Source organism: Fusarium vanettenii (genome assembly GCF_000151355.1).
Source record: "Fusarium vanettenii 77-13-4 chromosome 4 genomic scaffold NECHAsca_3_chr4_2_0, whole genome shotgun sequence".
In the NCBI taxonomy this organism is placed as follows: domain Eukaryota; kingdom Fungi; phylum Ascomycota; class Sordariomycetes; order Hypocreales; family Nectriaceae; genus Fusarium; species Fusarium vanettenii.
Window position 1 is genome coordinate 1749073 of NW_003315879.1, and position 27849 is coordinate 1776921.

Below are 27849 nucleotides of genomic sequence, written 5' to 3' on the forward strand. Positions count from 1 at the left end.
CGCGGACCGCCAGGTTCCATTCATGGGTCGGGTGTCATGAGCTAAGGCCACTGAGGCCAGCCATCTTGGCTACGTCAGAAGCCCGAGCACCTGGGAACCGTTCCCAAGCTGACTGTGCTGTATCAGCATCGGAGTCGAAGCTGGTTCGTCCGTTGTCCACATTCAATAGTGCCTATCTGGCTGACCATTCTTTTATTCACTCACTCTACAAGACGCTTGTTCAGAACCATCATCTCACCGCTTGCTCTCTTGCTCACTCTCTTGCACGACCAAAGCGCTCATGGTCTTCTGCCGCCTCAATCAGTGTCATTGCGATGTAAGAATGAGCATGACCTTGTCATGATCCTTCTCCTCCATACATTATCCAAAACGGGCAAGCGCCGGCCCCACACGGAGCACACAGTTGAGTCTCGGCCCGGCCCCCCTCCCCGAGCGCCTCCCGGTCTGGCTTGACCGACCCTCATCCACTCACTGGGACCCGTGGTCTAGGCTCGCTATCAAACCCTCACCACGTGAAGAAACCGAGGCACCTCGCTAATCTGCGACTTTGTTGTTGCTGGGCTTGCCGTTGTTTTAGTCGTTCGACTGTTCTTGGTATTATTCTGTCTGCTTCATATCCAGCTTCGATAGCGACAGCTCGACAGTTGCGTCTATCCATCCAATTCATCCTGGTATAATTGGATGGCTCATCTAGTTGCAGGACCCCGTCTACAGTTGGTCCCTCGCCTACTTCCGCCTCGCTGGAGATTCAAACTTGCGATATCTCCGCTCCAAAGGGTACCTTGCTGCTCGCTTCAGCTGACACTTTCTGGGGCCGGCCGTTCCGCCCCAACTGAGGTATCATGTGTGTCTAAGCTCCATTCATCAAGCCAGCCTCCTCCGTTTCTCTCAACGCCGCGGTTGATATGTGTGTCCTGAATTCCGTTCCAACTCCGTCCGTATGGCATAGTCATCCACTTGAGTCTCCAAAAGTGTCAGTTTTTTTCCGCTGACTGGTCTCCTCTTGTTTGCTTTTTCTGCCAGACCCGCTCGCTCCTCGGCGTTGAAGGAACTCCGGACCTCCGATTGTGTGCTTCGGGTAGACCTTACAAACCGATACACCGCCCTCTTCGTCTTGGGCGTTGGATCCCCAGGGATATCTCCTACACATTTCCATAGCTCCAACTCATTGTCACATGTCTGATCTCATTTCATCGACACTCATTCATTTCAGTCGTGAAGACATTTTTGAAGAACCCTTGACTGGCGCTGGTAGGCACTGGGCCAATGCGTCTCGGTCTATATCAATCATCAGCCGCTGCGTTTGCCTATCATCATGTAGTCCACTTACCAGACTCCTTCTCAAACAGTATGGAGATATCATCGTGCTCGCCCGGTAGATCCGGGAGGTCAAGGCACACAAAAGCCATTTCATCGTAGTCGCCATCCTTGTCTGCCGGCAGACGTGGCAGGGGGAACTTGGCGTCGACAAACTTGATACCCGATTTGCTGCTTCGCTGGACGCTCTCGTAGACATCCGTGCCTTTGAGAACAAAGTTCATGCAGTGTCCATGGTGGAAGTCCTCAAAGAAAGCCAGAAGCTGCAGTTGCTTGTCCTCTTGCTGAATGACTTGAATTCGAGTGTATCCAGCCTCCCACTTCTTATGAATCGGCACCACCATCCGGCGCCTTGAGATGGCAAAGGTCACTGCCAGCGCATCAAAGATAACCTCAAAGCCAGTCATGGCAAATTGGAAATCATGCAGGTCCTTCAGGTTATTAAACTCAAACGTTCGGATAGTTTGGTTGTGTCGCAACAGCTGGAGCCCATCCGTCATGTTCCGAGGGAGCTCCTTGGGCACCTGCGCCTCCGAGACCGACATGGTCATGTCCTTCTGTGGCTGCCGGAGAACCCGGAGCAGCTTAGCATTGGTCACTTCCAGCCTCACGCGCAGCTCGCCTGGAGCTACGTTGATGCGGTCTGCGACGTTGCCGTTCTGATAATCGAGCACCACCTTGAGCCGGTCTGCCAGGACAGTTGGCGGAAAATCTCCACCATACTCGTCGTTAACAATTCTGACGGCCTTCCAGGGCATCCGACTAAATGGTGCCAGGCCCAGAGGGTCACGAAGAGTTTGGGCGACATTGAAGCTCTTGATTGCCATATCGGCATATATCTTCTCATCGTGATCCAGGAATGTCCCTGTAAGCAACGAATGGAACTTGATCCTCGCCTTCTCGTCGCTAAACACTAGGACCATACGGCCCTTGGATTTGCCATTCTCATATTTGATCGTCAGGGAGGGGGCATCCCCGTCGCCACGGAAGAAACCGAACTGAATAGGCTGAGCTGGAGAATAGGAATGCTGTACTCCGCTCAGTGTCCTCGTCCTCGGCCCCGACACCACCGCAACCCTGAACCCGAGATGCCATGTGCGAGGACCTGCAGGGCCATTCTCCTTATACAACTTCTCAAATAGGGCCACGTCGCAGTGAGGGACTGGCTCCTTAGGGAATTGGCGATAGCTGGGGTCGGCATCCATGACCTGGAATGATCGCAAAGTCGACCTGAACACCATGTTCTCGTCACTCCGGGGGAAGAGCGAGTTCTGGACCTTGGTTCCAAAGTCGTACATGTTGTAGAGTATCCTGAAGTCCTGCTGAACCAGCTGGATGGCCAATTGGAAACCACGGCGTAGTCGGATGTCAACTGTGCAAGTGTCGCTTCGCCAGCGTACATCGTCCCACACTGGACCGACATTCTTACTCTCCTGGATAGCGAGTTGCATGTGGCCGTTCTGGCTAGCCAATACGAACACAAGTCCGGTAGACTTTTGTGGTCGAACCATGGAAAGCAGACACGGGAAATACAGCCTCTGAGCTTCGTGGCCCTGCTCCATAAGATATACGTCGGCCTGTACTCTTCCATAGTTGAAGTTCTCGGTAGTGTCTCCGATGGGGAAGGCATCCAAGAGGCGGAGGTTGGACATTGGGCTGGTCATGGCTGTGAGGCCAGAACCCCAATTGCCTGAAAGAAGTGCGATCATATCCTGACTCAGTGCTGGATACTCAACCCAGATGGACTTATCAATAGTCTGGGGCAGGAAAGCATCCTCGGGAGGCAGGAATCCGTTTCGCTTCATCGACATGGACAGCTTCTTGAGCGACGAAACCAAGTTCTTGCTGACCTCGTCGATCTCAGAATCCGGTTCCAAGCCCTGTGACTGCGCTATTTCGGGGACAATCTGCTCCGAAAGCCAGAATGCCTTGGCCAAATTCGCATAAGCTTGCTGGCGGTCCCGGTCATTTTGCATCTGGCCTTGCGGGGAGTTTGGTCGTTCTCGAATTGCCAGCTCCAAGCCCATACGGCCTTTCAAAAACCACCACAGGGCACCTCTGGCGCATTCTGTAAGAGAGCAGGTAGATAAAGGCTGAACAGATTCGGCATGAAGACGGAAAAGCTCGAAAAGATGCTTCGTTCGAGAGATAAAGGTCTCAAGTGCTTGCTCTGCCGCTGCAGAATTTCCATCGCCAACCCTGATAGACAGTGATCTAGACGCCATTTGAGGGGGCGCACGCTGAGAGGCAACACTTGGCTCCCTAGACAAGTTTTGCGGCTCTGGTGTTGGAACTGCCACAGGGGCAGGAACAGGAGCAGAGACAGGAGGAGCAGCTGGAACCAGAGTTGGCGGGGGGGAATATCCAGTTGTCGAGCTAGAATGGACTGAAGCTGCGGGACTGTATGAAATATTGGGTTTCGAGATCTGAGCTTCCGGTGACGGGGGCCCTCGTCTGCGCGCTGTAACAGGAGAAGTGGAAAGGGGCTCGGCGGAATGAGGGTCATCCCAATTGTGAGAAGACGCAGATGTAGCGCTGGCCACACGAGCAGCTTCGGCGAACACTCTGCCTTCAGCTTCGCGCATCTGCGCAGAGTGAATCTCGATAAATGATCTCCTATTATCATCGTGGTTTGCTGCCGCACCCAGAAACCTAGCGGGAGATCTCTTCCCGGGGAGGAGCGTGTGGTGCTGAGCTGATATAGGAGAGATCAGCTCCTCAGACTTGGAATCAGGATCAGGGCCAACGTTGGGCGAATCGTCGTCAGACTCGGGCTCGTAGATGGAAGAAAAGCCGGTCTGGTTTCGCAACAGTGGCTTCGGCCTGAAATCGTCCACCGCGGGAGCACTTCTAGGTGTACCTGCATCTGAAGGCGGTGGAGGAGGTCGCCCTGGGGGAGATGCTGGCTTGCGAGGTTGTGGAGGTGGCGGCGGTCGAGCCTTCTTGCGCTTCGAGATCTCTATAGTTGGCGCCTCGGTTTCGTCGCCTCCTTCACCAATAACCTCTGGCGCCGAATCGTCAAACCTAACAATAAGGCCCTTTCTGTTTGGTCGTGGGCTTCGTTTCGGCGTATTGGTATCGGGGCGCCCTGGTACAAGGGGGCGATTCTGCTGAGCTGCATGGTTGACAGCTAGAGCTTGAGGGTAGCGTGAGATTGATGTGGTGTCGAGCTTCGCTAGCTTGGGTAGCGATGACGGCGGGGGAGGCGGGGGCGGATGGGTGATTGTAAGATTATCGGAGGAGCTGTGGAGGAAGGCATCGACGTTGGCGGCGGACTGCTGCTCGGTAGCTTTGCGGTCCTTTCCAGCTTTAAAGAGCTTGCCCATGAGACGGTCTCTCCTTGAGGAGCGACCGTCAGGCACCTGAACAGCGGGCACTTCGTTCTCCATGAGGAATACAGTCGTGGGTGAGGATCGGGAGAGACCTATGGCAACGTCATTGACTCGAGGAGGAGAGGTCGGGCGTTGATCGCGCCGAGCTGGCTGTGGCAGTCGAACCGAGAGGCGTGGTGTTTGTTTGAAGGAACAAAGACGTCGATTATTGATCGCCGCCCGTTCTCGTAACGGTTACAGTAACGGCAGAGGCAGTGGAGTCGTCCAATGAGGCTTGTTCTGGCGACACGAGAATCAACTGGCCGACATGTGGGGAGCGCAACAGGCGGTTGGAGGTGGCGCTCTTTGAGCGGACAGAGCGGCAGCTTCCAGCAGCTCTAGCGGTGTCGGCGTACGAGGTAACGGGGTGCCGTCTGACAAGAGTGAGAGGTTCTGGTTGACGACGTCGCTTACGGGTGGTTGCAAGTGAAGGAGCGTGGTCGAGGAGGTGATAGCGGTGGTGGTGAGAGTAGCTGTGCGGCGGCGGTGGGCTCTGATAAGAGGTCGTGTGCGGAGCTGAGGTGAGGTTGCTCGCTCGGTCGTCGTCGATGGCGGCGCGGGGAAGAGTGAAAGAGGTGAGGTGTCGTGTGGATGGTGTCGTGGCTCCGTTGCAGGCCTCCAGATCGAGAAGTAGCAAAGGTATCTGCAACAGAAACCGAGGCGGCCAAAGCAGAATACAGCAGGCTTCTTGGACTCTTTCTGTCTCTTAGAACCCAAAGCGGACCACGGCTGGGCACAGAACAGCACACAGCACGCCTAGGCAATTCCCCTTTGCTTTGTCGCCAGGGCACCGGGCTCCAGTTGCAAGCAGGGGCGAGCACCAGCAGGGACGGACAGGGACAGGGGATGGATAGGCTGGTCGGGAGCCCGCCAAGGGTCTCTCTGGTCTCTGTTTGACGGACAGTGGCCTGGGCCCAAGGTCGGTACGTGGGCAAGTGTCTTATGCAAGGCCGGAGGAGCGATGAATGGATGGATGTGGATGGCGAGAGCTGCCGCTGTACCGTCTGACAGGGCGGGCAGGCACAGGATAGGTGTGAGGTCAGCGAGGGAGGGGGATGGATCGAAAGAGGGATGTTGAAAGAGACGGGAGGGCAAGAGATTGTGTGCGTGTGTGTGTGTCGAGATCCAGGGGAGTTTCAGAGTCACAGGGATCAACATGAAAAGTGCCCTCTGTGTGCTCTTGTAAGGTAGTCCCCAGCAACAAAAGAGCGAGCATCAACAATCTGACCAGACTGGGAATCCCGTTGGGAGCGAGTACCGTCGCTTTGAATGCGCTATGGCGAGGTACATACACGTCAATGGGGTGGTAGCACAGCACAGAACTTGGTTCTGGGTCAGGGGAGAGAATTAATTAATCGCAGATCCTACATGCGACCAACACCCAAAACAAATATCCAAAGGCAAATTCTTGCTGACAGAGATATCCACGGATAGCTCCTCGGGCGCCCATCCTTAGTAACGGACGAGGATAGAGATTGTGAGAGCACAGAGCAAGACCCTTAATCGTCTGCTGGCCTCCACTACCGGCCTCCACACACCCAATCTCTGTGTGTCGTCCGCTCTTCGTGCCCGTGTTAGTGTCATGATCAACTACCTGTTGCGCAAGCTGCTGTGCAGAGGGAGGCCGATATGGACTGGATCTGCTTCACACGGCTCCCTAGCGTCACCCGTATCGATCCATCCATACGAGTCGAGCCCGGGACGGTGTGGATATGGATGCCCGCCCGTGGATGGGCGGGCAGGGCAGCTTTGTTCACGGGCACCGTCCCCCGTGTTAGTTGGTTAGTGGCTTGTGAGTGCCGGGCTGAAACGTCGCCGCAAAGTATCACTGTCTGGGCTTGATGAGCCCAAACGGCTGGGGGGGGCGCTCTATTACCCAGACTGGAGCTACAGTTGTAAGCCTGATAAGATGCCCAATAATCCCGCCCACCTACCGAACAAGTATGTACTCGAGGGCTAACAATCCCTGCGATCAGAAATGTTGCTCTCGAGTCTCATTCATGGATGACGGGCGGTTTGTGCAGGAACTTGAATGCTCCTCTCACTGGTCAGGCTCTCGAGGATCCATATGCTCTGAGGTCCCTTGAACTGGTCTCACCATGTCGGACCCCCTGGTCGCGTCCTCCCTCCTCCATCCACATCCATCTCCCTGAATCCCTAGCGGGCGCCTGGAACGTGGGGCAGAGGGTCCCTCCCCTCCCCCAAGCCCAAGGATGGATCCATCCAGGGATCCATGGATGCCATGCCCCTCGTGCTGTCTGTTCCTCTGGCCCCTCTGGTGCTTCAGTGCCCTTTGGCCTTGTTTTAGCGCCTCGGTGGTGACGTTGGTCGCCCCGCCCAGTATACGTGGGCCGTAGTCTGAGGGGAATTCATCGTTTGGTCTATGGATGACAGTCCGAGACAGAGACAGGCGGCTCGGATCCAGGGCAAGCGAGACAAGATTGGGCGCTGTCGCGGGAATGAAAGCCAAGCAGAGGGCGTCTATTATTGAACGAGGGCAGGTAGGTCAGGCTCAGATGGATGGAAAGAAAGCATGATTGATGATGCGGCCCTGCGCTCATCATCGTCCATCCATGCCTGTGCGTCGGCTCGTCTTCGTCTTTGCTCTGTAATGAAGCGTCTTTTTTTTTGTGTCTGCTGCTGCCAAAAATACCCGGTGGCATGCCTTTTGTTTGTAATCGCCGAGCAGCCAGACTCGCATTCATTTCCTTTGACTTCGTATGACCTGTCTATCTGTCTGTTCGTCTGTCCGTCCGTCCATCTGTCTGACCTCGGATCCCTCCGTCGGACTGGACTTGTTCTGTACAAGCGACGAACGGGTCCGGCCCTTCTCCTCCGACTGACCTGGTCGACTCTGTAGGCCTCGGCTGGAGGCGCTTCTCGTATCGTCATCTCCCATTGTCGATTCGCGCGCAATTGGCCCCCAGGGTCTCGCTTTTTTAAGTCTCGTATTGATCTTTTGTGCCCACAGTGCTTATGCCCAGGCTCGCGCTGAGCATCGTGCAAGCCCTGGCCCGCTGCGGCGTCGTCTTTTTTGGTTCTTGTGATGACAAAGGGAGGCATGTCGCAAAAGAAGGGGACGCTACAAGGCGGGAATTCCCTTTTCCATTCCATGGCATGCAAGTCGACGTGCAGTCTTACTAAGAGCTAAAATTGTCGAGCACTCAAGGTTAGTTTTGGCACATGGTCAAGATCCATGACAGCCTGAGCATCTCGTCAATCAATACAGATAGTCTGCGGCTGAATGAAGCATCTCGTGCAGCTCCTGTCTTGTTGGTGGCTGCGCATTGGGACGGAGAGGGAGAGGTGCTGGTGGCATCGCGACATGCAGGCGGATTGAGCTCAGGCAGGGCTGATGGTTGTCTCCATCTTCCGTCGAGCAGCGGGAATTCGCCCTGTTGTCTTGAGCCCGTGTCGCTGATTGGGTAATTTATACGGCAAGAATTGAATTTTGGGTGTCTGCAATGTCATCTACTGCAATGTCCGTCTGTCGTCTTTCAAGACTTTGGGGGCTGGTCATCGACAAGCTGACAGGTCCTGGATGGACGAGGGGACGGTGACGCTTCCCGTCAACAGCACACAACAGCGTAATTGTCTACACTTCAATTGAAGACCAGGGATCAGTAAATATTATCACAACAAAGACTATCTTCCCTTAGCAGGCTCGTATGGACTTACATTACACGCTGTGTGTGCCCGCCTGTTTGCGCAACTCGAGATGGATATCTCGTCCACTACTTGGACGTGCATCTTCCAGGCCGCAGTCCCTTGCACGTTAGAGAACATATTGCAGCTATTCCTGGGAGCTCACCATCACTGCTGGAACTATCCAAGCACCATATTTTCAAATTAACTACATAGATCGATGTTATTGAGTGGTCGCAGCTCGAGGATGGGCAACATGGGTAGTCAGAGAGGCGTCTATAGGGTGAGTAGCTCAATTTTTCGACTTACAGAAAAGGGTTGTGGGAAAACAACTCAAGCGTTATGATCAATTCATTGTTAATGGTATGGATGTTACTGGGTCAATACTATCTGGATAAGTATCCATATTGTTGGGTATTCGCTTCTTTTTAATATCGGCTTCACATCATCGTTCGATGCAAGTAACAGGCAATCGAGCACGACTACCTATGCCATGCTACACTATTTGTATAGACATGAATGTTTTTATTAAGAACTCAACATTAGACTTCAAGACTATCTGTTCCCCGAGCTCTAGCAACCGATTGGCCATCAAAACACCACAGAATGGTGCTGTATCCTAGGCCGCCTGAACTCTTGGCGGAGCTCACTGATCCAACTACAGCTTCCATGGCTTTGGCTTCACTGTGGTGTTGGTGTCTGCCTTGGACCTGCTCAGCCCAAAATCGACTCCATTTTCTCTGCCAATCGTCAAATTTACATGCGGTACTGGCTTGCTAGCAACCGTGACAAATGTGGCTCTCTACCTGTAACTCGAAAGAAGTCGGGCATGACCAAAGATAGTGCAAATGACCGGCGTAATGTAATTCATTGGTTAAGATGTAGACAATTTCAAACTTACGGGACGAAAAATGGACGGGCAACTGGTCAACTGAGGCAAAGACTGCCTGACAAGGACTTGGCCGAGTACTCGAGGGACTGAGTTGAAGACAACATCACCTATTACACTCAACAACGATTCCCGAGTAGCTATTCCGACCATTGACTAGTTTTCGATACTTCAAAGACACCCGGCACTCTTTCGACGGTAGACCTTGGCACAAGCATAGGGGCTCCCAAAGTGGTTCTGAACAAGACAATAATATCAACGCATAATACCGCTCTCCAGGACAAGCCCTGCCATTGCCCATCTTGCTCGAATCCTGTGTGTTTAGGAGACGTGCACTTGCCTTCTCCTTCCGATCCGTGCCTTTGGACAGCCCGAGATAGACATCCGAGGTAGGTGCCTCTTTCCCTCACCGCACGCACCTACGCTGAGCGGATGAACAACCATCACCAAGATATGGATGGCACTTGCCATGAATATTTACCCAAGTACAGAGAGAAGGAAGGAACTGCCACTGGGCGGTCCATGTTAAAAGCTCTCCCATCGTCTGCCATGATCCATCTTCCTTTCTTCCTCCAACACACGCAACATGGCAGTCATCTCAAACATCTTTGGCCACTGGCCACCATCCATCTTTTCAGAAACCCTTTGCGCTCTGGGGGAGCCATATCTGGGGACTCAGCAGTCAATGAGGATCTTCTTAGTTCCTCCGGGAGGCAAACCTCCCGATCAATGATGGTCATCATCGTCCCCAGTCGCCCACGGTCTACAGCCAAGCTGCTCAGTGCTTGTCCTGTTCCCGTAGTATATATCACTTGGGCAAGATCAAATTCCAATCGTGCGACTGGCATGAGACTGGCCTTGCACCGTCAAGTGCTGAAATGCCTGCTCTCTGTCAATGTTTCCATCTTAACTAACGTGGACCTCGTCGTGCGATACATTTTCCCCCAGATCATCGTGCTGTGACTCCTCAAAGTGAAACCACCACAATGTGCTTGCCAACGGGCTCAGATCAGAGTCATCATTGCCCATTCATCATGCCGTGACTGTATGATGAATTTTTGCGACTGTTCTTTGTCAATGTTCCCATCACCTGTCGGGCCTTGTTGTATGATACATTCCCCCCCCCCCCAGATCCTCGTGCTGCGATTCTTTAAAGTGAAATGGCCATAAGGTGTTCGCTCATGGGCTCAGACCAAGGCCATCATTGCCCCTTCATCGTGTTGTGATTGTGCCATACGTATTGCGACTGACCGTCCATCAACAGCCCGTTCTCTGCCAAAATGTCCACAGCCAAGCGGACTGCGTTGTACGATGTGTTTCCAAATGGAGAGCGGGCCGGCACCTTTTTATAATCGTAAAAAAGTGTTATTTGTGTAGCAAGGTTTGTTGAGGTGAAATTTTGATATGGATGCATCTGAAAAGCTTGTCAGGTATTGATAACTATGTTGAAGGCATCGAGCATGATGGTTGAGTACCTACATCAACGATTATGGTTCTGTTCCTGGCTCCAGCCTGATGCAAGGTCCATGTTAGTGGATAGGTACTTCGGTACTTACCCCACGTAAGCTCTTATCGATATGATAAGATAAACATTTTACTTTGCCCCCATCACGGCCGCGACAATTTATGAGTCGCCGCCGAAGATCTGTCGGGAAATGTAAACCCTCCTTCGCCAGACATCGGCATGCTAATTCAGTTCATACGAAAAGTCATGGCCGCAGAAGTCAAGAGAGTGCCTATCCCCCCTCGGGGTGTGGATTACCGTGGCAAGGTTGTCCTTGCGCCAATGGTTCGCTCTGGCGAGTTACCCTCGAGATTGTTGGCCCTCAAGTATGGCGCGGACCTTGTCTGGGGTAAGCAACCCCGGCCTCACAATGTGTAATCTTTGTTCTGACGTCGTTTTCCGTGTATAGGTCCTGAGACTGTCGACTACTCCATGATTGGGACATCTCGACGATTCAACGAGGAATCCAAGACTATTGAATGGTTCCGGCTTTCCTCCCAGGGTCAAAAGGAGCCTCCTGCCGATGCTAAAGAAAGTATCATATACAGGATGCTTCCCGAGATCGAGAAGGACAAGTTGATCTTTCAGATTGGCACCGCAGACCCCGACCGCGCTGTGCAGGCAGCCAGATTGGTCGCCGCAGATGTTGCCGGCATCGATGTTAATGCCGGCTGCCCAAAGCCATTCAGCACCAGCGGAGGCATGGGCGCAGCCCTCCTCAAGACACCCGATAAGCTGTGTGCCATCCTCGAGGCCCTTGTCAAGAACATCACTCCAGAGTTTGAGATTGGGATTAGCGTCAAGATCAGAATCCTCGACACTGCCGCCGAGACAGAGGCGCTCGTGCGGAGGCTCTGTGCCACAGGCATCACGGGGTTGACTGTGCATTGCCGAACCACACCTATGCGGCCCAGAGAGCGAGCCATCCGAGGACAGCTCCGCATGGTAGCGGAGGTCTGCCATGAGTACGGCGTTGCGTGCCTCATGAATGGTGATGTTGAGAACCGAGACGAGGGCCTCAAGCTCGCAGAGGAGTTTGGCGCCGATGGCGCAATGATTGCAACCGCCGCCGAGAAGAACCCCAGCTGCTTCCGGAGCCAGGCGGATGGTGGACTGGCCCCTTGGGAGGAGGTTGTTGATCACTACGTCAAGACGGCGATTGATGTCGACAACCGGTTCGGCAACTCCAAGTTCCTCCTTGCTCAGATGGTCCCTGGAAAGTCAAAGTTCTATCAGCCCGTCAACCAGTGCAAGAACTATAAGAGCACATGCGAGGCGCTGGGTCTTGACAAGTATATGGACGATGCCATTCATATCGACGCCAAACGTGGCCTCGACCAGCCTCTGAAGGGAAAAGCTGCCAAGAAGGCTGCTGCCAGGGCTAATGCAAGTGCTTTAGCAGCTGGTGGACAGTCTGGGAGGTCAAGACAAGAGATGACACAGAAGCGCAAGAAGGCCTTGTCCGAGCGAAAGCCTGCCACTCTGGCTGAAGCTCCAGAGGTAACCAAAGTCGCCTCGGCTGAGGTAGCATAAACTATCCTCTAGCAAAAGGAACCCAACACATGGAAAGGGGAAGGTCAGGGGCGTCTGGTTCAACTATGGCAGCTCATATTCGCATTTGTGGAGTTAAGGATCACGATTTAGGGGGTTAGAGGCTCAGCGTTTGAGCGAGGTACCTATTCAGGATGGTTTATATATCGCTCCAAAGACAATAGACGTCTATCAGTCACGACGGCGGACGGCGGCCTGGCAGAGGCCCTTTTTAAGATAAATACAACACACCCTAGCCATCGACTCTCAGCAAGAGGCTCGTTGATACAAATGAAGATTGTTCGGGAACTCTATGTGGTGGTACATCTCATCTCGCTTTTTAATGGCTTGCTTCCATGGATAAATTCTTATTTGCCCTTCTGGACCCAGCCCTCGACAGCCTCCCTCGCGTCCGTCACCTTCTCGTCGACATATCGCACACCCACCTCGCTGTGGGTCTTGGCGAAGCTGACGCCATTCAGGATGCTCTCACGCAGCCGGATATGGGACTGAGCAACGACGGGGAACCTCTGCTCGTACTTCCAGGTGAGGTCCGAGATGTTGCGCATGGTGACGGGGAGCACTACCCAGCCGGCGCCGATGCCCAGGGCCAGAGGGAGCGAGGCGCGGAGGACGATGCTCCGGTTACGGGTGATGATGCTGCCGGCCATGGCGGCGACAAGGACGTAGATGGTGCCGGGCATGAGCTGCTCGCCGCTCTCACGGGAGGGAGCCAGAGAGGCAATGGTGCTGGTGAAGGACTGCTCGAGGTTGAAGGCCGAGTCCATGGTCTCGTTGACCTTGTTCTCGGCGGCCACAGCGTACTCGTACAATGCCAAACGCGCCTTTCCAATATGGACAGCCAGACGGTCCGTAGGAGTCGGCGACCTGGCCTTGGGCTCCTCCTCATCGACAGGCTCGGCGGGCTGGGCGGCAGCGGGTGGTGGTGTCACGGGTGCGGGATTTGGCTTGATGATCTCGAAGTCGTCGTAGATGGGCTTTCGCTACAATGGTGTCAGAAGGGGACGCTCCACGGGCTATCCAAGCCAACCCATCGGCACGACAAGAAAGGCAACGGACCTTGAGGCTGATGGGACCTTCGGCGAAAACAGTGGCCGGAGCGAGCGCCATGCCGCCGAGGGCCAGCGTCGCCAGCGGCGCGAGGGAGCGCTGTGCGAGTCAATTAGCATCAAGAAGCTCGGTCCAAGCTTGGATTTCGGTCACCAACCCGTGAGAACACCACTCGTGAAGCCATTGTGCGCTCAATTGACGAGTGGATGGGAAGACGTCACGCGGGAATCGAGGCAGACGACGGTTTGCTAGACATAATCATCACCAACGGAAAATCCAGGGCGGAGAATCCCATCCGGTTCCGTTCGGCCACTGAGAGTGGGGCATCTACGGGAAGTTGAAGTTGAGACCGGGGGATTGATGACTAAGGCAACCTGCTCCAAAACAGATGGAAGTGCTGCGCCAAAGATGGAAGGAAGGCAGGGGCCGAAGCCGGAAAACTCGACTTGGACCTCCAGGGCCAGCTGCAAGCCCCAATTACATTACTTGCTTGGCTTTACAGATTTGCCCCAGGTTTTGAATTCTTTTCTTTACCCATTTTATTCTCAGCTGGCCTCTTGTTTCTTCTCTACCGACTTTCCGTCCTTGCCATTCATTCCCTTCGTCGATACTGCCCCATGCCCGCAACTCTATAAGCGAAGCGAAGCGACAATGCTGAATTCGAGGGGCAGCCGCCTCTGGATCTGCACTCGATGCGTTCGACACGCGACCAAACCTCCTCAGCGGCGAGGGATAGTTTCCGCCGTGGCCCAGGTCTTTTCGCCGAGCGCTCCGGTCGATCATTCAGCAAGCTCTGCTCACGATGATGCTGTTCTGCGCAGTTTGTTCGACGCTCCCACCAGCAGATCTTTCCCTAAATTCAGCCTCAAGAAGAGCCAGGGACTCTTCAAGAACAGATATCTTACTAGCCCGGATGGCTTCCTTCGATTCGCCAAGGCAAACCTTGAACGGGCGACCAAGATTGTTCACAGGGTCCTCAATGCGTCCTCGGTGCAAGAATATCAGGCCGTTGTCCGCGACCTGGACAGGCTTAGCGATCTGCTCTGTCGAGTCCTGGATCTCTCAGACTTTGTTCGGATGACGCACCCGGACCCTCGATTTCAAGATGCGGCCGCCAATGCATGGGCGCTGGTCTATCAGTACATGAATCAGCTCAATACCATGACTGGCTTGAGCGACCAACTCAGCCAGGCTCTGGCCATGCCTGAAGTTACAAAGGTGTGGTCGGAGGAGGAAAAGACTGTGGCGGAGCAGCTCAAGCTGGACTTTATGAAGTCGGCAGTCAATCTACCCAAGGCCTCACGGGACAGATTCGTCGATCTATCATCACGTATCAGTGAAATTGGTTCTGCTTTTGTGCAAGGAATGCAACCAGAGAGGAAGAAGATAACTCTCCCTGCTCACAAATTCTACGGCCTTTATCCTGGTCTGGCGGCGACTTTAAAGGTTCGCTCCGAGATTACACTTCCTACTCTTGGATCAGAAGCGGCAGCAGCACTTCAGAGTGTCATCGATGAAGATACTCGTAAAGAGATATACCTCGCCCAGCGAACCGCATCTCGTGAAACCATCCAGTATCTCGAGGCTATGCTGAGATTGAGGGGCGAGCTTGCAGAACTGGCAGGATTTGAAAGCTATGGTCATATGGCTTTGAAGGACCGTATGATGGCCAAATCGCCTGCCTCAGTGATGCAGTTCCTCTTGGCCTTGAGGGACCACAACACCCCTATTATCCAGGACGAGTTGCGGGAGTTGGTATTGAAGAAGCGCGATAGGCTCAATATCCCAGACTCTAAACTCCAGGCCTGGGACAGGGACTTTTATATGGAAAAGATCCGAGCGGATATGAGATCTCGAAAGCGTCAAGAAGACCAATTGAGCTCATACTTCTCAGTGGGAACAGTGATACAGGGTCTGTCTAGGCTGTTTGACCGTCTCTACGGCATTCGCCTCGTCCCGCGGGAAAGCCTCCCTGGAGAGACTTGGCACCCAGATGTCAAGCGACTTGATGTTATTGACGACAAGGGTGACCAAGTGGCTGTCCTGTACTGTGATCTATTTTACCGCCCACAAAAGTCGCCAAACCCAGCTCACTTTACTGTTAGATGCTCTCGCGAGATTCTCCCCAGCGAGGTCGAAGAGATTGCAGCTGAGCAGGACGGTGATGCGCCGGCCTTTGAGTCGGCCGAGATGGCTGCCAACGACGGCATGGAGATCTCAACCAAGGATGGAGTGCTGAAGCAGCTCCCAACCATCGCCCTCGTCTGCGACTTTGCCAAGAGTGACAACTCCAAGGAGCCGGCCTTCTTGTCCTTCCACTCCGTCGAGACCCTCTTCCACGAGATGGGCCATGCCATCCACTCCATCCTCGCCCGGACGAGCTTCCAGAATGTGTCGGGCACCCGGTGTGCTACCGACTTTGCCGAGCTGCCATCGACTCTCATGGAGCACTTTGCCGCCGACCCAACTGTCCTTTCTCTCTTTGCTCGTCACTGGAGGTCGGACCAGCCGTTGCCTTATGAGCTTGTGGCTGAACGAGCCCGTCTCACCAAGCGTTTCGAGGGTATCGATACCGAACACCAGATCATCCTCGCCATGGTTGATCAAGCCTACCACGCGTCCGATGTTGCAAGCCCAGCCTTCGATTCCACGGCTGTCTTCCATGACATCAAGGGCCGCTTCGCCCATGGGCCTCAAGACCCCCCCAACACCTGCTGGCAGGGCTTCTTTGGTCATCTGCACAGCTACGGAAGCACCTACTATAGCTACCTCTTTGACCGTGTCCTGGCTGAGCGTGTCTGGCGTGTCGTGTTCAAGGCCGGCGAAAATGGTGCTGCCATTAACCGTGAGAACGGAGAGCGGCTCAAGGAGAACCTATTGAAGTGGGGAGGTGGTCGAGATCCATGGACATGTTTGGCTGAGACACTCCAGGATGAGAGACTTGCTCCTGGTGACGAAAAGTCAATGGCGTTGGTTGGAAGTTGGGGAATCAAGGATGACCATCACCCATAGATGTTGATGCACATATAGACACTCATATATAGACTTACATGTTGTTACGAAGAGAACATGTATAAATGACAGATACAATGCGTCTTTGTTACCAAAATGGTGACACTTTTAGTTTGTTCATTAAGGACTATCATAGGCGTTATCCGCAAACGTTGTGGTTCCAAAGGCCCAAAAACGCTGAGTCAGTCCAAGCACCGTGTACGCCAAACCATGACACCTAGAAGCGGGATAGGATGTGGGAACAAGTCAAAACTAATAGAAATCAGAAGATGCGTACGATGGCGCTCGAAGAGGTTCAGACAACTGTGCAGATGCACGCTATAGTAACAAGCAGAGAGATGGAAGGATTGTAAGTAGGACAGGTGGTGTAGAGGTGAGCGAATAGATAGGTAAACCGAGAACGAAGCCGTCTTCGCACAAGATAAGATTCATGAATCATCTGTCCTCAAATATCGAACAAGAGGGTATCGTCTCAAAAGGGAGCATGGCTGGCTGCAAATAGAATCGGATATATGCTGAATGAAAAGGTCTGCTGGTTTAACGTAAATGTATGTGTCGTCAAATGACGCGCCGTGGATGTTGAGAGGCACTCTGGCCGCCTCTGCCCATCGTGAGCTGGGATAATGACAGCGTCCTCGCTGCTTTTGTTTGTGCTTGGTCTGCCTTATCCAAGTCTTCTCCAAACGCCCCAAAGCTGTGTCCCTCCTCACGAGGAGTTTCGAACGACTCCGAGTACTCGCTCTCATCTCCATGACCAGTCCCGATGCCCGAGTCCTCAGGGTCGACATGACGCCCTTGTGAATGCGTGTTGATCACCAAGGAGCCCAGGACCTCTGATTCGTCATCGTGATCAAAAGCTGATCTATCGCCGAAAGACTTTGCCGTCGGAGGGGGGTCGAATCGCGTCTCTCGGATCACCATTGAATTGGACAAGACACTGAGCTGGTTGCCAAGCCTTTTCACCTGTGCCTCTAAGGCTTCTCGGGCGGAACGCTCTGTGTGGATCAGGGCCAGGAGGTTAGTGTAATGGTCTGTTGTGAATGACCCAGGCGCATCCTTTAGGAGGCTGGGAAGGCTAGTTGCCCCACGGATGGTTGCTGTTGATGTAGGTCGGTCCTTGATACCCTCGCCCAGACCGGACGCATGAGGGTCAAGAAAAGTAGGCTCCTCGTGGCTCGATGCCCGTGAAGCCGTCTCGGAGCGGTATCGACTAGAGCTCCTAGAGCCCATCGCGACACCTATATTGATCGGGTCTAGTGGTTGATCCTCCCTTGAACGGCTTCTTTGGCCTCTAACTGGGATAGGAGGTGCTGGTCGGTCTGGGTGCTCCGTCTGCGATTGCCAGCTGGGGACCGTGTCGCACATTCGGTCGAGAACCTGCTCCAACCGATGGACCCTGGACTCGAGATTGTTGATCCGTGTCTCCAAGGTCGCAGCATGTGTGATTTTCATGCCTGCCACCTCAGTCATCCCAGCAAAGGGCTCAAAGTGGAACGGTTCCGCGGTCGCTTTCGCCAGAGGGTTTTCCTCAACAGTATGTGTTGTCTCAGCCGCAACTACCGCCGTATCCTCAACCTCTGGGTTTTCGGAGGACACAGGTGACATGAATGCCGGGTCGTAACTTTCTCTCCAGTATCTGATCTCGTCACTGCGCCGGCGAGTGTTGCCATGGTCTTCCTCTGCCTCTGGCAACCCTGATAAACTTCGTGATCTTCGCCGCACTCCAGTAAAGTCACTAGTAATTGCGCGTCCAATTTCGTCGGGATCATCTTCATGCTGTTCTTGCCGGCTCTCTCGGCCATGGCTGCTTGCAGGTCGCGGCGAGAGCCCTGCCAGGTGGCTCTCGCGCACCCTCAATGCGCTCGCTCGTGCCTGATTAAGACCAAAGTCGGCGCTGAGGGAGTTGCGCGCGCTCTCAATGGCTCGGACATCTTCTGGGCGGACAGAGTGAGATCTCAACGCTCGGTCAAACTCAGTGATAGGTAGAGATGCAGATCGCTTCGACTCGGCGCCAGGGAAGGGCCGACTCCGGCTCCTGGGATCCGGTCTCTCCCTGGATCTTAAACTCGGGACTACATCTTCTGGTCGGGGATTCTCTCCTGTTGAGCGGCGGAAGCGTTCTGGTCGTGGTGGTGCCGGTGCTGAGCCAGTCTCCGAATCGGTATTGTTGGGGCTATCGCCGCCATTTGTCTTCTTCTTGCGGTTAAAGAGCTTTCCTAGGGCACCTCGAAGAGTCGATTGCTTGCGCTGGGGGCGATCTAGCCTGTCTCTTATATGGATAGTATCTGCGCTGACGAAGGAGTGCCTTGCGTTGTTAGAGGGCTCCGCCTTTTGCAGTCTTGCCGGTGCGCCAGGCGCTCGGGGGAAAGTTGGTGACCTCGGTTCGTGAAAAGCCTGGGGACCGTTCCGGCGAGGTTCCGGAAAGGTGGGAGATCTGAACTGGCGGTCCCTGCTTGATTGGATAGAGTCGGCTTGCGATTCTTGGAACTCGGCTCGTACGGGCGTTGCGATACTGGTGCCGGGGTTGCGAATAGGGAACTCATCGTCTAGCGGAGTTGGAATAGGAACAGGACCTGATATCCTCCCACGGATGGAGTGCTGACCGGTTCGAGGTCGAGCACTCCCGCCAGCGCTGGGGGTCGATTTCCACGGCTTCTTCATCGAGAGAAGCGCGCTGAATCCAGCGAGATACCGATAAGGGAGAAAAGGTTGCGACGCGACAAAAGAAGAACGAGAAACGACAGAAGAGAAGTGGAAAAAGAAAGGTGAAGCGGATCAGAAGGCGAAATAAGATGGCATGCCCTGGCAAATATCCATGAAGAAGTGGTCAACAAGGAATCCCAAAGCCCTCTATACGTGCGCTCATCTACACCGGGCAGCCAGGCCTATCATTTCGTAGTCGGCAATGCAATGTGCGTACCGTATGCAATGCTAAGCTCAAGCGTCGCCTCAAGGGCACGGCAAGACACGGCGTGAAACAAGGAAAAGGAGTGTGGGGAGGTAGGGAACGGGCGGGTTTATGGCATTGCGATCGATACAACTCGCCCTTGTCCAGGAAGGGCGAGAAGAAATCCAGACAGACAGAGGGACAGGACGAGGAGGCTTGAAACAAATACGTACGGTCTTGGAGCGGTCCGAGTGGGCGGCTGGCACCTATTAATGTCCGGTCAGCAGGATAGACATGAGACGCAAGCCTGGCGAACCCGCTCTTGAGCCTTGCGGGACCAGACCACTTGCGGGCTCTTGGAGCGCGAGGAGAGGTTCAATGCCACGTTGGATGACCAGGAGGGACGAAAGGGGGGCTGCGACAAGGCATGTCCAAGGTGACCAGGGGCCAGGCGGGGGGAATGGCATTGGTAGTCAGTCTTGCAAAAGCAGGCCATGTTACCTTGCAGGACCGTCAGTCGCAGCGGTGAACAAGATCAAGACGGGATTGCCATTCCAAAGACCCAATGCCAGCCTCCGGCGTGCAGCTTTAAAGAGGTCCAGAGGCAGGTCGCGTGGGGCCGTGGATGTGGATGGGGATGGAGCGCATCTCCATCACCAGAATCTGGTGGACAGAGCTTGCCATGTGTCGAGCCCGAGAGCCAGCAGCGCCGTTGATGAGCAGAACCAAGACAGGGATCGCCCAGAATGCGGCTGGCGTTGCCCTCTTCCGCGGGCCCATGGCGTGTCGTCTTGTCGACAGAACAGGCAAAGCAGCGGCCCTGGACGTTTCCGTTGAAGCCAAGTCTAACGAGGGCCAGGATCAGGCTTCGATCGCAGCGCACGAGCCCTGGCGTCCTTTGTGTCCCTTGGGTCTATTGAGTCGTTGGGTCACTTCGTCTCGACTAAGGACGAGCATCTGACAGGGGGGGAATGGCCTCAACGGGCCGGGATCCATCTTCCCTCGTGGCTCGCAGCCGGGTGCAGGGCATTCTGGGGGATGCTTGAGGCAGGGCTCCCTTGTACGATTGTCAGCAAAACGCTACCCAGTTCTTCTTCCAAAGAAGCTCCATTGGTTTCTGTACGCCCAGCAGCGGCAAACGAGTTGTGCTTGTTGCATCTGAGCCTGTTGTGCAATGTCCTAAAGACAGACCAATTATCGCGTCCCTGGGTTCACGTACTAGATATGCACGAGGCACGTACCGCCAAATTCGGTGCCGTCTTAGTTTCGATCGACTGTCATGTCAATATTGTATTGAATGTCTAGGCCGTTGTTTCGTTCGTCATCTCCAAGATTGGCCGACACATTCATTTCAGGTGAGAATTCAAGACAGCGGAAAGGTGATGATCATTCTCCTTTGTCGAGATGGACGGAAAAATGAGGTGCCTGCTGTATACGGGCTGTGCTTGCCAGGTTCGTGCTTAAGGCAGGTGCTTCTCAGATGGGGTTGCCCGATTTCGGGACACCCTGAGTTGCTGCGTCAGGTCTGCCAAGGGAAGGGTCCTGTCCTCTACCAATCTCGATCTTCATCTTGAAAGCCTTCATCTCTTCTCGCTAACAATACGACGAGATCTCAAGTGCTCGACAACGGATGTATCAGACGTGCTCCGTACAGACAAAGCAACCACACACGACTGACGATCTGCCGCCCCGGTCTGGAGCACCGCTGAGGCTCCTCCGCCAACTAGTCCTAGTGCCGCGGTCTGAGCTCGACTTACTTGCATCGCGTTAGTGCCACCGTAAAAAGCAAGCATTACTCCTAACTGGAAAGCCACCCTCCAACTCGACGCCCGAATATCCCAGCTTGATGCTCTGATTTGGCAGTCGTTAACACATGAGGCATCGCCACAGTTCTGGTTTCCAACTGTTCAGGCTGATTACAGGTCGGCCCCTGTGACCAGCTGTGCATGGAAAAAACCGTCACATACTGGCAAGGAGACCACCTTAATTCATGCATGTCTGGCCAGCAAGTGAGAGCCCTCCAATGCCTGCTTGCATTATCAACTAAATTAGCATCGCAGCCTTATGGCGGCTGAAGAGCATACAATCGTGAGTTGTCACCGTTTTAGCCAGAATTGGATGCCAACCCGACCTTTCAAGCTGACTGACAACTCGCATCATCGATATCCGCTCTATATGACAGCTGCTATCAATGACAACCCTGCGTCAGGGATCTCGCGTCACCGTTCCTACGAATCAGCTTGACAGTTGAGTATCCGACAATCTCTGCCATGCAGCATCAAGGAGCATTCCTGCTCCAAAGATCCGCTGATCTGCCGTTTCCTCCGCAGCACGACACCGGATGTTTGCCTCGGAGGACTGCGCGTTCATACCTTGACAGCCTGGAGCTGAATGGCTTGTCAAAACCAACGATGCGTCTCGACATCGTCGCATGCCGTTGGGCAAGGGGTCCCTGAAACTGACACGACGGCGCTCTTGTATCCTGCGAAGCTAGTGGCATGGCGGGACCGCACCTTGCTTGAGAGACGTGATGGATGCGCGATTCTTGGTGAGCGAGTTTGTTCCCATCGCGTTTGTATTGGAATGTCCGTCTTCCACCAACCAAGGTTGCTCGATTTCCCTTGCACAAGACAGGAATCCTGTTGTGCTTGATAGAACGCCAGGTTTCATATTAGCTGTCACCTTGCACCACGTCCCCTTTTCTAGTTGACCAATTTTGATAGTTCTTCCGTCACGGCTCGGCCAAAGGGTTCTCCTCGCTCCGGCGTTGCTCAAGAACCCTTCAAGATACTCCGTAGGTGCTCCGCAGTGAGAAAAACGGAGCAGGGATCTCGTCCCCCACGGTCCGGTCCCACAGTGAGTGACCTGAAACAATGCAGGGATGCCGGTGGCAGCGTCGCGACCGCGTTTCTTGAGAAGCTATCCGTCCCCGACAGCTTTGAAGCCATCAGGGATACGACACGAACAGGCGGAGGATAGGCTGCCCCAGACAAGGGACCTTTCCCAATTCTTCTAGAACGGCGGCCTCAATACTATCTTTGGAATCAGAACCATCTTTGAAACGGCTCGCCAGGCATTGTTTCAGGAGAAGCCAAGGTCAGCCGTTCTGCTTGTCTCCTCAACAGCTTCGCTAACCAGCACAACGGACTGGAATTGACGGCCGACAGTCTGGTTATCGGCCGAATGTTTCCAGAAGCTGTTGACACCATCTTCAGTCCTATATGATGCGACGTAAAGACTGACAGGCCTTGCCTCCCGGGGATCTCGACGAGCTTGGACCTCGAAGGACGTTCAAGCTTGGTGTGTCACGGTGGACGCGTCTGGGTACCGCAGATCGGCGTTGTCTTCGAGAAACTGCATCCATTTCTTCAAGAAGCTGCTTCCTCTGTGGCACAGGTAATACACATTAGCGGTGCTCCGTCTCAGGTGGACAGCTGGAACAATCTGCGCAGTGGTTGTCAAACCGGAGGCTGCAGCTTTGAGGCCCAGCATGCAAAAGTGGCCATCGCTTACCTCTGAACGGTTTCCGAGTCTCCGATAACTGTCAACGAGCGCTTGGGACGTGTCATTGCGACTAGACGCTCCTGCATTAGTGACGGCCCCATCATGTCGGACCCAGCCTATTGAGGATGGCCGGAATTGGATCTTTCAAACTCACCATTGAGACGGCGCTTCTCGCCAAGGAAGCCGACCTCGCCTTCAGAGTTACTCCGGACGAGGCTCACAATGACTGCCTCTTTCTCGCGGCCCTGAAACCCGTCCACACTGCCTAGCTCTATGCCGGGGAACTTGTCCTTGAGCGAAGCCAGTACGGCGAGCTTGGGGTTGATATGTATCAGCCTACGTCTCACAAAGACATGATGTGTCCAAGACAATCAACTTACCTGGGCATTGTAGGGGGTCACGACGGCAATATCTTCCGGACGGACTCCGGCCTCGACGAGCTGCTCCACGTGCTGTCGCACGAGGGCTGCCTCCATCTCGTTGCTCTTGCTCTCGCCGTGTAAGCTTGCTCTACCCTTTTTGGGGTTATCCTTGTCGTCTTCCTCGTTCTTCTCTGGAAAGTCTCCGCCCTGTGTGTCGATGAATATGAGGGGCTCATTGGTGTTTTCATTATCCTCAACGTCGTAATCCAAGTCTTTGAGGAGGCGGTGTTTCACGGCGTCCGCCGCGATTAGCTTGGACTCGTATAGTTCATCAGAGGGGAAGCGCATGATGCCCTCATGCATTCGGTACTGCGTAGTGAGCATGCGCTTGATGGAAGGCCCATGCAAGGCCAGCAACCTGTCGAAAAGAGTGGTTTCGAGGGTGGCACCCTTGGGGATCTTGACACCATCTTTGATTGCCGGTTTGACCTTTGTGTTGGACGACTTGATGGTGGGAGGGAGCTGTAGATGGTCACCAGCACAGACAACCTTCTTTGCCGACAGCAAGGGAACCCAACACTGGGCCTCGAGGGCCTGACTAGCCTCGTCTATAATGACGACGTCAAACTCCTGGTTGCGTAGCTGGAAACCACCTGCGCCATGTAGCGTTGCGAGAACAACCTTGCTTCCGTCGATGAGGCTACTAACGCAGCGGCGCTCTCTCTCACGATATTCTTTACGTAGCTCCTTCAGGTCGGCGTAGATGGCCTTGCGCTCCCTACCGCTCTTGGTCTTTTTGATGGAGGCTTGCTTGGCATCCATCTCGGACCGGACATCCTTCACTATAGCCCCAGCCTCGGATGTCTGAGTGAGCACGTCTAGAGAGTGGTTTAGAACAGAGGGCAAAAGACGGGCAGGGTGACCAAGTCGAAGGATTGGGACTTTGTGAGGCGAGAGTCGCTCAACGATGTTGTCGACAGATATATTGGAAGGACCGCAGACAAGGATTCTCTGACCGAGTTTGATCATTTGGAGAATCAACTCGATTAGAGTATGAGTTTTGCCGGTCTATACATGTCAGCGAGGTAACATGTACCAGCAAGTCTGGTCAACTCACCCCAGGGGGGCCATGGATCAAGGCCACCTCGCGGGAAACTAGGGCAAATCGAATTGCATCCTTTTGTGAATCGTTGAGGGTGGGATCAAACCAGTCGATTTGACCAACGTTTTCATTTTTGGTCAGATCCTGGGCGACTGGTGATGGGCTTGACAAGCCAAAGAGAACTCTGATGAAGCTCGAGTATTCCGACTCGGTCATCTTTTGCAGCTTCTCCATGGTTTGATTCATCCTAGGCAGTATCAATATGATATGAGAGATGGAGGCAGTGGGCAGAAGAGGAGCTTAGCCATACCGCTTATACGTCACCTCGTCTGCCAGCTTAACAGCCCAGACTCTTCCTGAGAAAGCAACTTCATCCTTTCCCTCGTCCAGCGCAACGCCTATCCACCCACGACTCACTTTTGTCACGACACCTCTAGCACCTTTCTTCTCAAGCTCCTTGATCTCGCGCTTTTTAGCACTCCCCGCGGGCTGCTCAGCAACAAGGACAATATCTCCAGTGCGTAGACCATGTTCGGGAAGCTCGCCGTCGGCACCAGCGCGGGCGGTGGCAGCATCAGGCGAGAGCTCAAAGACAGTCCTGCCACCGAACCCGGTACGCTGGGCCGAGACGACGAGGTTAGTCAAGGCCAGACCGGCGCGTTGGAGGCCCGTGGGGCTGTGGTTTGAGATGAGGGTGCTCGTCTCGCTGATCTCGGTCTGAAGCTCCTGATCCAGGAGGGCGAGCTGGGTTGACGCAAAGGTGGGGACGTCGAGGGGCTCTATCCCGGGTGCCATGATGTACGAGTCTCTAAAAGGAATGGACGGATGGAAAGTTGGAGTGTCAAAAGTGTTCGAGGGTGTGTATGAGTGAAAGGTGGGATTTCATGTGTGTGGGTGTGATGAGGGGAGCTCCGGAGAAGGACCCCACTACGGTTCAAGCTCTGACGTCTGCCTGCCTTGTTGGGAAGGATTTGAGATCAACATCATGAGAACTAAACACGATAGAAGACATGATTTTCAACATAGGCTTAATATTTGCAATGTCGTAAGTATATATTATTCAACTTGGCCATTCTGGTTCTCGTACAAGCCTCAAACAGCGCCGAGGTGCATAACCATTCTGCTGGTATCAAGTCATGATGCAGTTCAGTTCAGTTCCCATACTTATACTGTAATCACGCTGCGCAAAAAGTCCTAAGCGCAACATCAAGCAAAAACTCCAAGCATAAACGCTCCCATCTTCATACCAAGATAGCCCCAAGAGATCATTATAAACCCAACACTCATGGTAAACCCAAAGATTAAAGCACCAAGACTTTACAATTCCCGTTCGGACGGATGTATAGCAATCACAACCACGAGGGAAGCTACCATGATGGCAAAGGCAACAAAGGCGACAATGGTGACGGTACCGCGGCTGGCAGGGAACTTGCCCTGCATTACCCAATGCTGAGACTGGAAATATCGCCTGTAACCGAGGAACAGGGTGAGAATGCTGATGCCGAGGAACGTTGTGCCCAAAGGCTTGCCCATCTGACGAAGCGTGTCCATGTTCTTGGTGGCGTCGATGCCGCCGTCGAGGGAAGTGTTGAGTCGGAAGAGTTGTGTTACTGCTATGCCAATTGAGGCGAAGCTGAGGGATGTTCGGAGCCAGGCGAGGAAGGTTCGTTCTAAGAAGTCATTGTTAGAGACTTGATGTGTTGAGCTTCAAGAGGTGGGATTACCAATGGCGAGGTGATCTCGAGCAACACTTCCCTTGTTCTCGAGCTCAATGGATTGAAACTTTTCGGCTTGGACCTGCCACCATGATGGGCCCTTGTCCTCAGGCTCGGACTGCCGTGAGTATGTCATGCCGGGGGCAGCAGGAGGGTGAGCATCGGAGCTCTGCTGCTGCGAGGCCGGCCTTGACCGACGTGTGCTCCGGGTTGACGTCTTCCGCACGCGGGCTCCTGAGGTTACGGCGGCATTGTTTGTGTTTGTGGTTGTAGTTGTGACGGAGTTGTAGTTGAGCGGCGGAGTGTGGGCGATGAAGCCGGTGGCCTCGTCGGCGCTGCTATCCTCTATGATTGGGTTCACCGCCGAGTTGGTCCGGGGCGGGAAGATGGGGCTTCCGGGAGCCCGGGGAGACTTTGGGGAGGCGGTGCCGGACACCATTGTTTCGGCGCGCTCACGGGCGTTCTGTTCAAGAGGCAAAGCTCCTGGTCAGCGCTTCACTTTTCCAACGTTTTGGCTAATGGATCAAGCTTGATCGAGTATTCGTAGGGGTCAAAAGTAAAAAAGAGGAAGAAAAAGAAGGTTAAGGTAGCTCGAGTACGCGAGCTTTGGCCGATCTATCGGAAGCTATGTCTAGCAGGGAAAGATGGCCGGGGGGTGAGTGAGGGGGGTTCACATGCGCCACAGCGCGATGAGATGGGAAGACGCAAGAAGAGGAGAAGTTGTCACGCTCTAGTATTCACGCGAGCATGGATAGAGGATGTATCGAGAGTTTTGAGGTACATCTTTTATCCTTGCGCAAGACAAACAAAAAACATGCAACCACCAACCAGACGGGGAAACCTTACCTCGAGTATCTCGTTTATGCGCGCATTCGACGATTGGTGTCTGCCGCTGCTCAGCTGGAAATTGACATTGGCAGATGCATTGGCAGAGGCAGAGGCAGAGGCATTGGAAGGCGTCCTTCCCGAGACACTTTGTCCCGTGGACTCGCGCGTCAGGGCGGGGACCACAGGGTCCGGCGCTGCGGGATGAGGAGCGGCATCCTCAGCCATGGAAGCTATCTTGCAGTGGATGCAGACTGGTTGTTAGCGGATGGTGAGATAGAGTCGCCAAGGTTACAGGTGGCGTCAAAGGCGGATAACGGGGCAGTTGGAACGATAGGCGTCGAAGGTAAGATAGAGACAGAGGAAGAAAAAAATGTTGTCAAGTTCGAGATTCAAAAGTTGGAGGTGCTCCCATCGTGACGCCAGCTGCGGGCTCCATTCAAGTCATGGGTCCCCCATCTCAGTGGAGCCCGAACCAGCCTGTGGTGCCATGGATCTGCCATCTTTTGCTTGTGCTTGTGACGAGGGGTGGTCGCGCTACAGGCGCTGAGAGGATCAATAAAGGACCCCCATCCCATTCAATTGAACGCCTGGAGAGGGCGGGACGATTTCTTAGATGCAGCACTGCCGAGTCCGATCTCTGGGGGGGACTGAGTAAAAATGGCACGAGATTGGGCTAGAAGCACGTCAGCGAGCTAGCACCAAAATGATGACTCGGGGACCTAGATACCATCATAGTCGAGATCTTTTCTGAATGCCTTCACTTTTTAAGTCAAATACTCGAAGATGCAATCAATTCTGCACATACCTCATCTCACATCCGTGACCCCGGATGACAGACCCTTATGATTCAACCCCTTCGTCATCTGACCTCACCACACCCACCACCCATTGGACCCTTTCAACTCCCGTGATGCACACCAACGCAAGGCACCCTGCCACTCCCACAGGCTGAGCAGTGATAATCGCTGTCAGGCTGGCGGCATGCAGCAGCCAGGACCCTTCTTATGCGCGAGAGAAAGTCCAGACAGAATCTGACATCTTCCCTCTGACTTCCTGGCGGGGTTCTAGCTTCATGCTCTTATATTTGTAAATCGCCGACGACCCGTTGTCCA

General features: G+C 54.0%; 6 protein-coding genes across 6 annotated transcripts; 2 read left to right on the plus strand and 4 right to left on the minus strand.

Moving 5' to 3' along the window:
* Positions 1–1204: 1204 nt before the first annotated feature.
* NECHADRAFT_37905 (uncharacterized protein) lies at positions 1205–4709 on the minus strand (the record flags this gene model as incomplete). Its single annotated transcript, XM_003052129.1, has 3 exons — positions 1205–1278; positions 1331–3981; positions 4087–4709. Coding segments are annotated over 3 exons (3348 nt in total), but the record flags the coding sequence as incomplete, so codon positions are not given.
* Positions 4710–10933: 6224 nt separating this feature from the next.
* Positions 10934–12249, plus strand: NECHADRAFT_92740 (uncharacterized protein; the record flags this gene model as incomplete). The annotated part of the gene is made up of 3 exons (XM_003051682.1): positions 10934–11075; positions 11136–12186; positions 12219–12249. 3 exons carry the CDS (start codon positions 10934–10936, stop codon positions 12247–12249), a joined length of 1224 nt encoding a protein of 407 aa, XP_003051728.1.
* Positions 12250–12401: 152 nt separating this feature from the next.
* On the minus strand, positions 12402–13588 carry NECHADRAFT_102562 (uncharacterized protein). Its single transcript, XM_003052130.1, has 3 exons — positions 13485–13588; positions 13337–13426; positions 12402–13260 (listed from the first exon to the last, which is right to left on the minus strand). Exons 1-3 carry the CDS (start codon positions 13509–13511, stop codon positions 12625–12627), a joined length of 753 nt encoding a protein of 250 aa, XP_003052176.1. The 5' UTR covers positions 13512–13588; the 3' UTR covers positions 12402–12624.
* Positions 13589–13978: 390 nt separating this feature from the next.
* On the plus strand, positions 13979–16339 carry NECHADRAFT_37934 (uncharacterized protein; the record flags this gene model as incomplete). The annotated part of the gene is made up of 1 exon (XM_003051683.1): positions 13979–16339. The coding sequence occupies one exon, from the start codon at positions 13979–13981 to the stop codon at positions 16337–16339; it is 2361 nt and encodes a 786-aa protein (XP_003051729.1).
* Positions 16340–16897: 558 nt separating this feature from the next.
* NECHADRAFT_38820 (uncharacterized protein) lies at positions 16898–19761 on the minus strand (the record flags this gene model as incomplete). The annotated part of the gene is made up of 4 exons (XM_003052131.1): positions 16898–19013; positions 19082–19141; positions 19210–19270; positions 19521–19761. Coding segments are annotated over 4 exons (2478 nt in total), but the record flags the coding sequence as incomplete, so codon positions are not given.
* Positions 19762–25224: 5463 nt separating this feature from the next.
* NECHADRAFT_100094 (uncharacterized protein) lies at positions 25225–27109 on the minus strand. Its single transcript, XM_003052132.1, has 3 exons — positions 26756–27109; positions 25919–26372; positions 25225–25864 (listed from the first exon to the last, which is right to left on the minus strand). The coding sequence occupies exons 1-3, from the start codon at positions 26960–26962 to the stop codon at positions 25512–25514; spliced, it is 1014 nt and encodes a 337-aa protein (XP_003052178.1). The 5' UTR covers positions 26963–27109; the 3' UTR covers positions 25225–25511.
* Positions 27110–27849: the final 740 nt, after the last annotated feature.

Excerpts from the sequence above, each read along its gene's own strand:
- NECHADRAFT_102562 (XM_003052130.1), bottom strand. The coding sequence starts at position 13,511 with ATGGCTTCACGAGTGGTGTTCTCACGG. Across the intron at positions 13,427-13,484 it reads CACGAGTGGTGTTCTCACGG|CGCTCCCTCGCGCCGCTGGC; the intron begins GTTGGTGACCGA and ends TGACTCGCACAG. Across the intron at positions 13,261-13,336 it reads AAGGTCCCATCAGCCTCAAG|CGAAAGCCCATCTACGACGA; the intron begins GTCCGTTGCCTT and ends ACACCATTGTAG.
- NECHADRAFT_100094 (XM_003052132.1), bottom strand. The coding sequence starts at position 26,962 with ATGGCTGAGGATGCCGCTCCTCATCCCGCAGCGCCGGACCCTGTGGTC. Across the intron at positions 26,373-26,755 it reads GCATAAACGAGATACTCGAG|AACGCCCGTGAGCGCGCCGA; the intron begins GTAAGGTTTCCC and ends CCTCTTGAACAG. Across the intron at positions 25,865-25,918 it reads TCGAGATCACCTCGCCATTG|AACGAACCTTCCTCGCCTGG; the intron begins GTAATCCCACCT and ends ATGACTTCTTAG.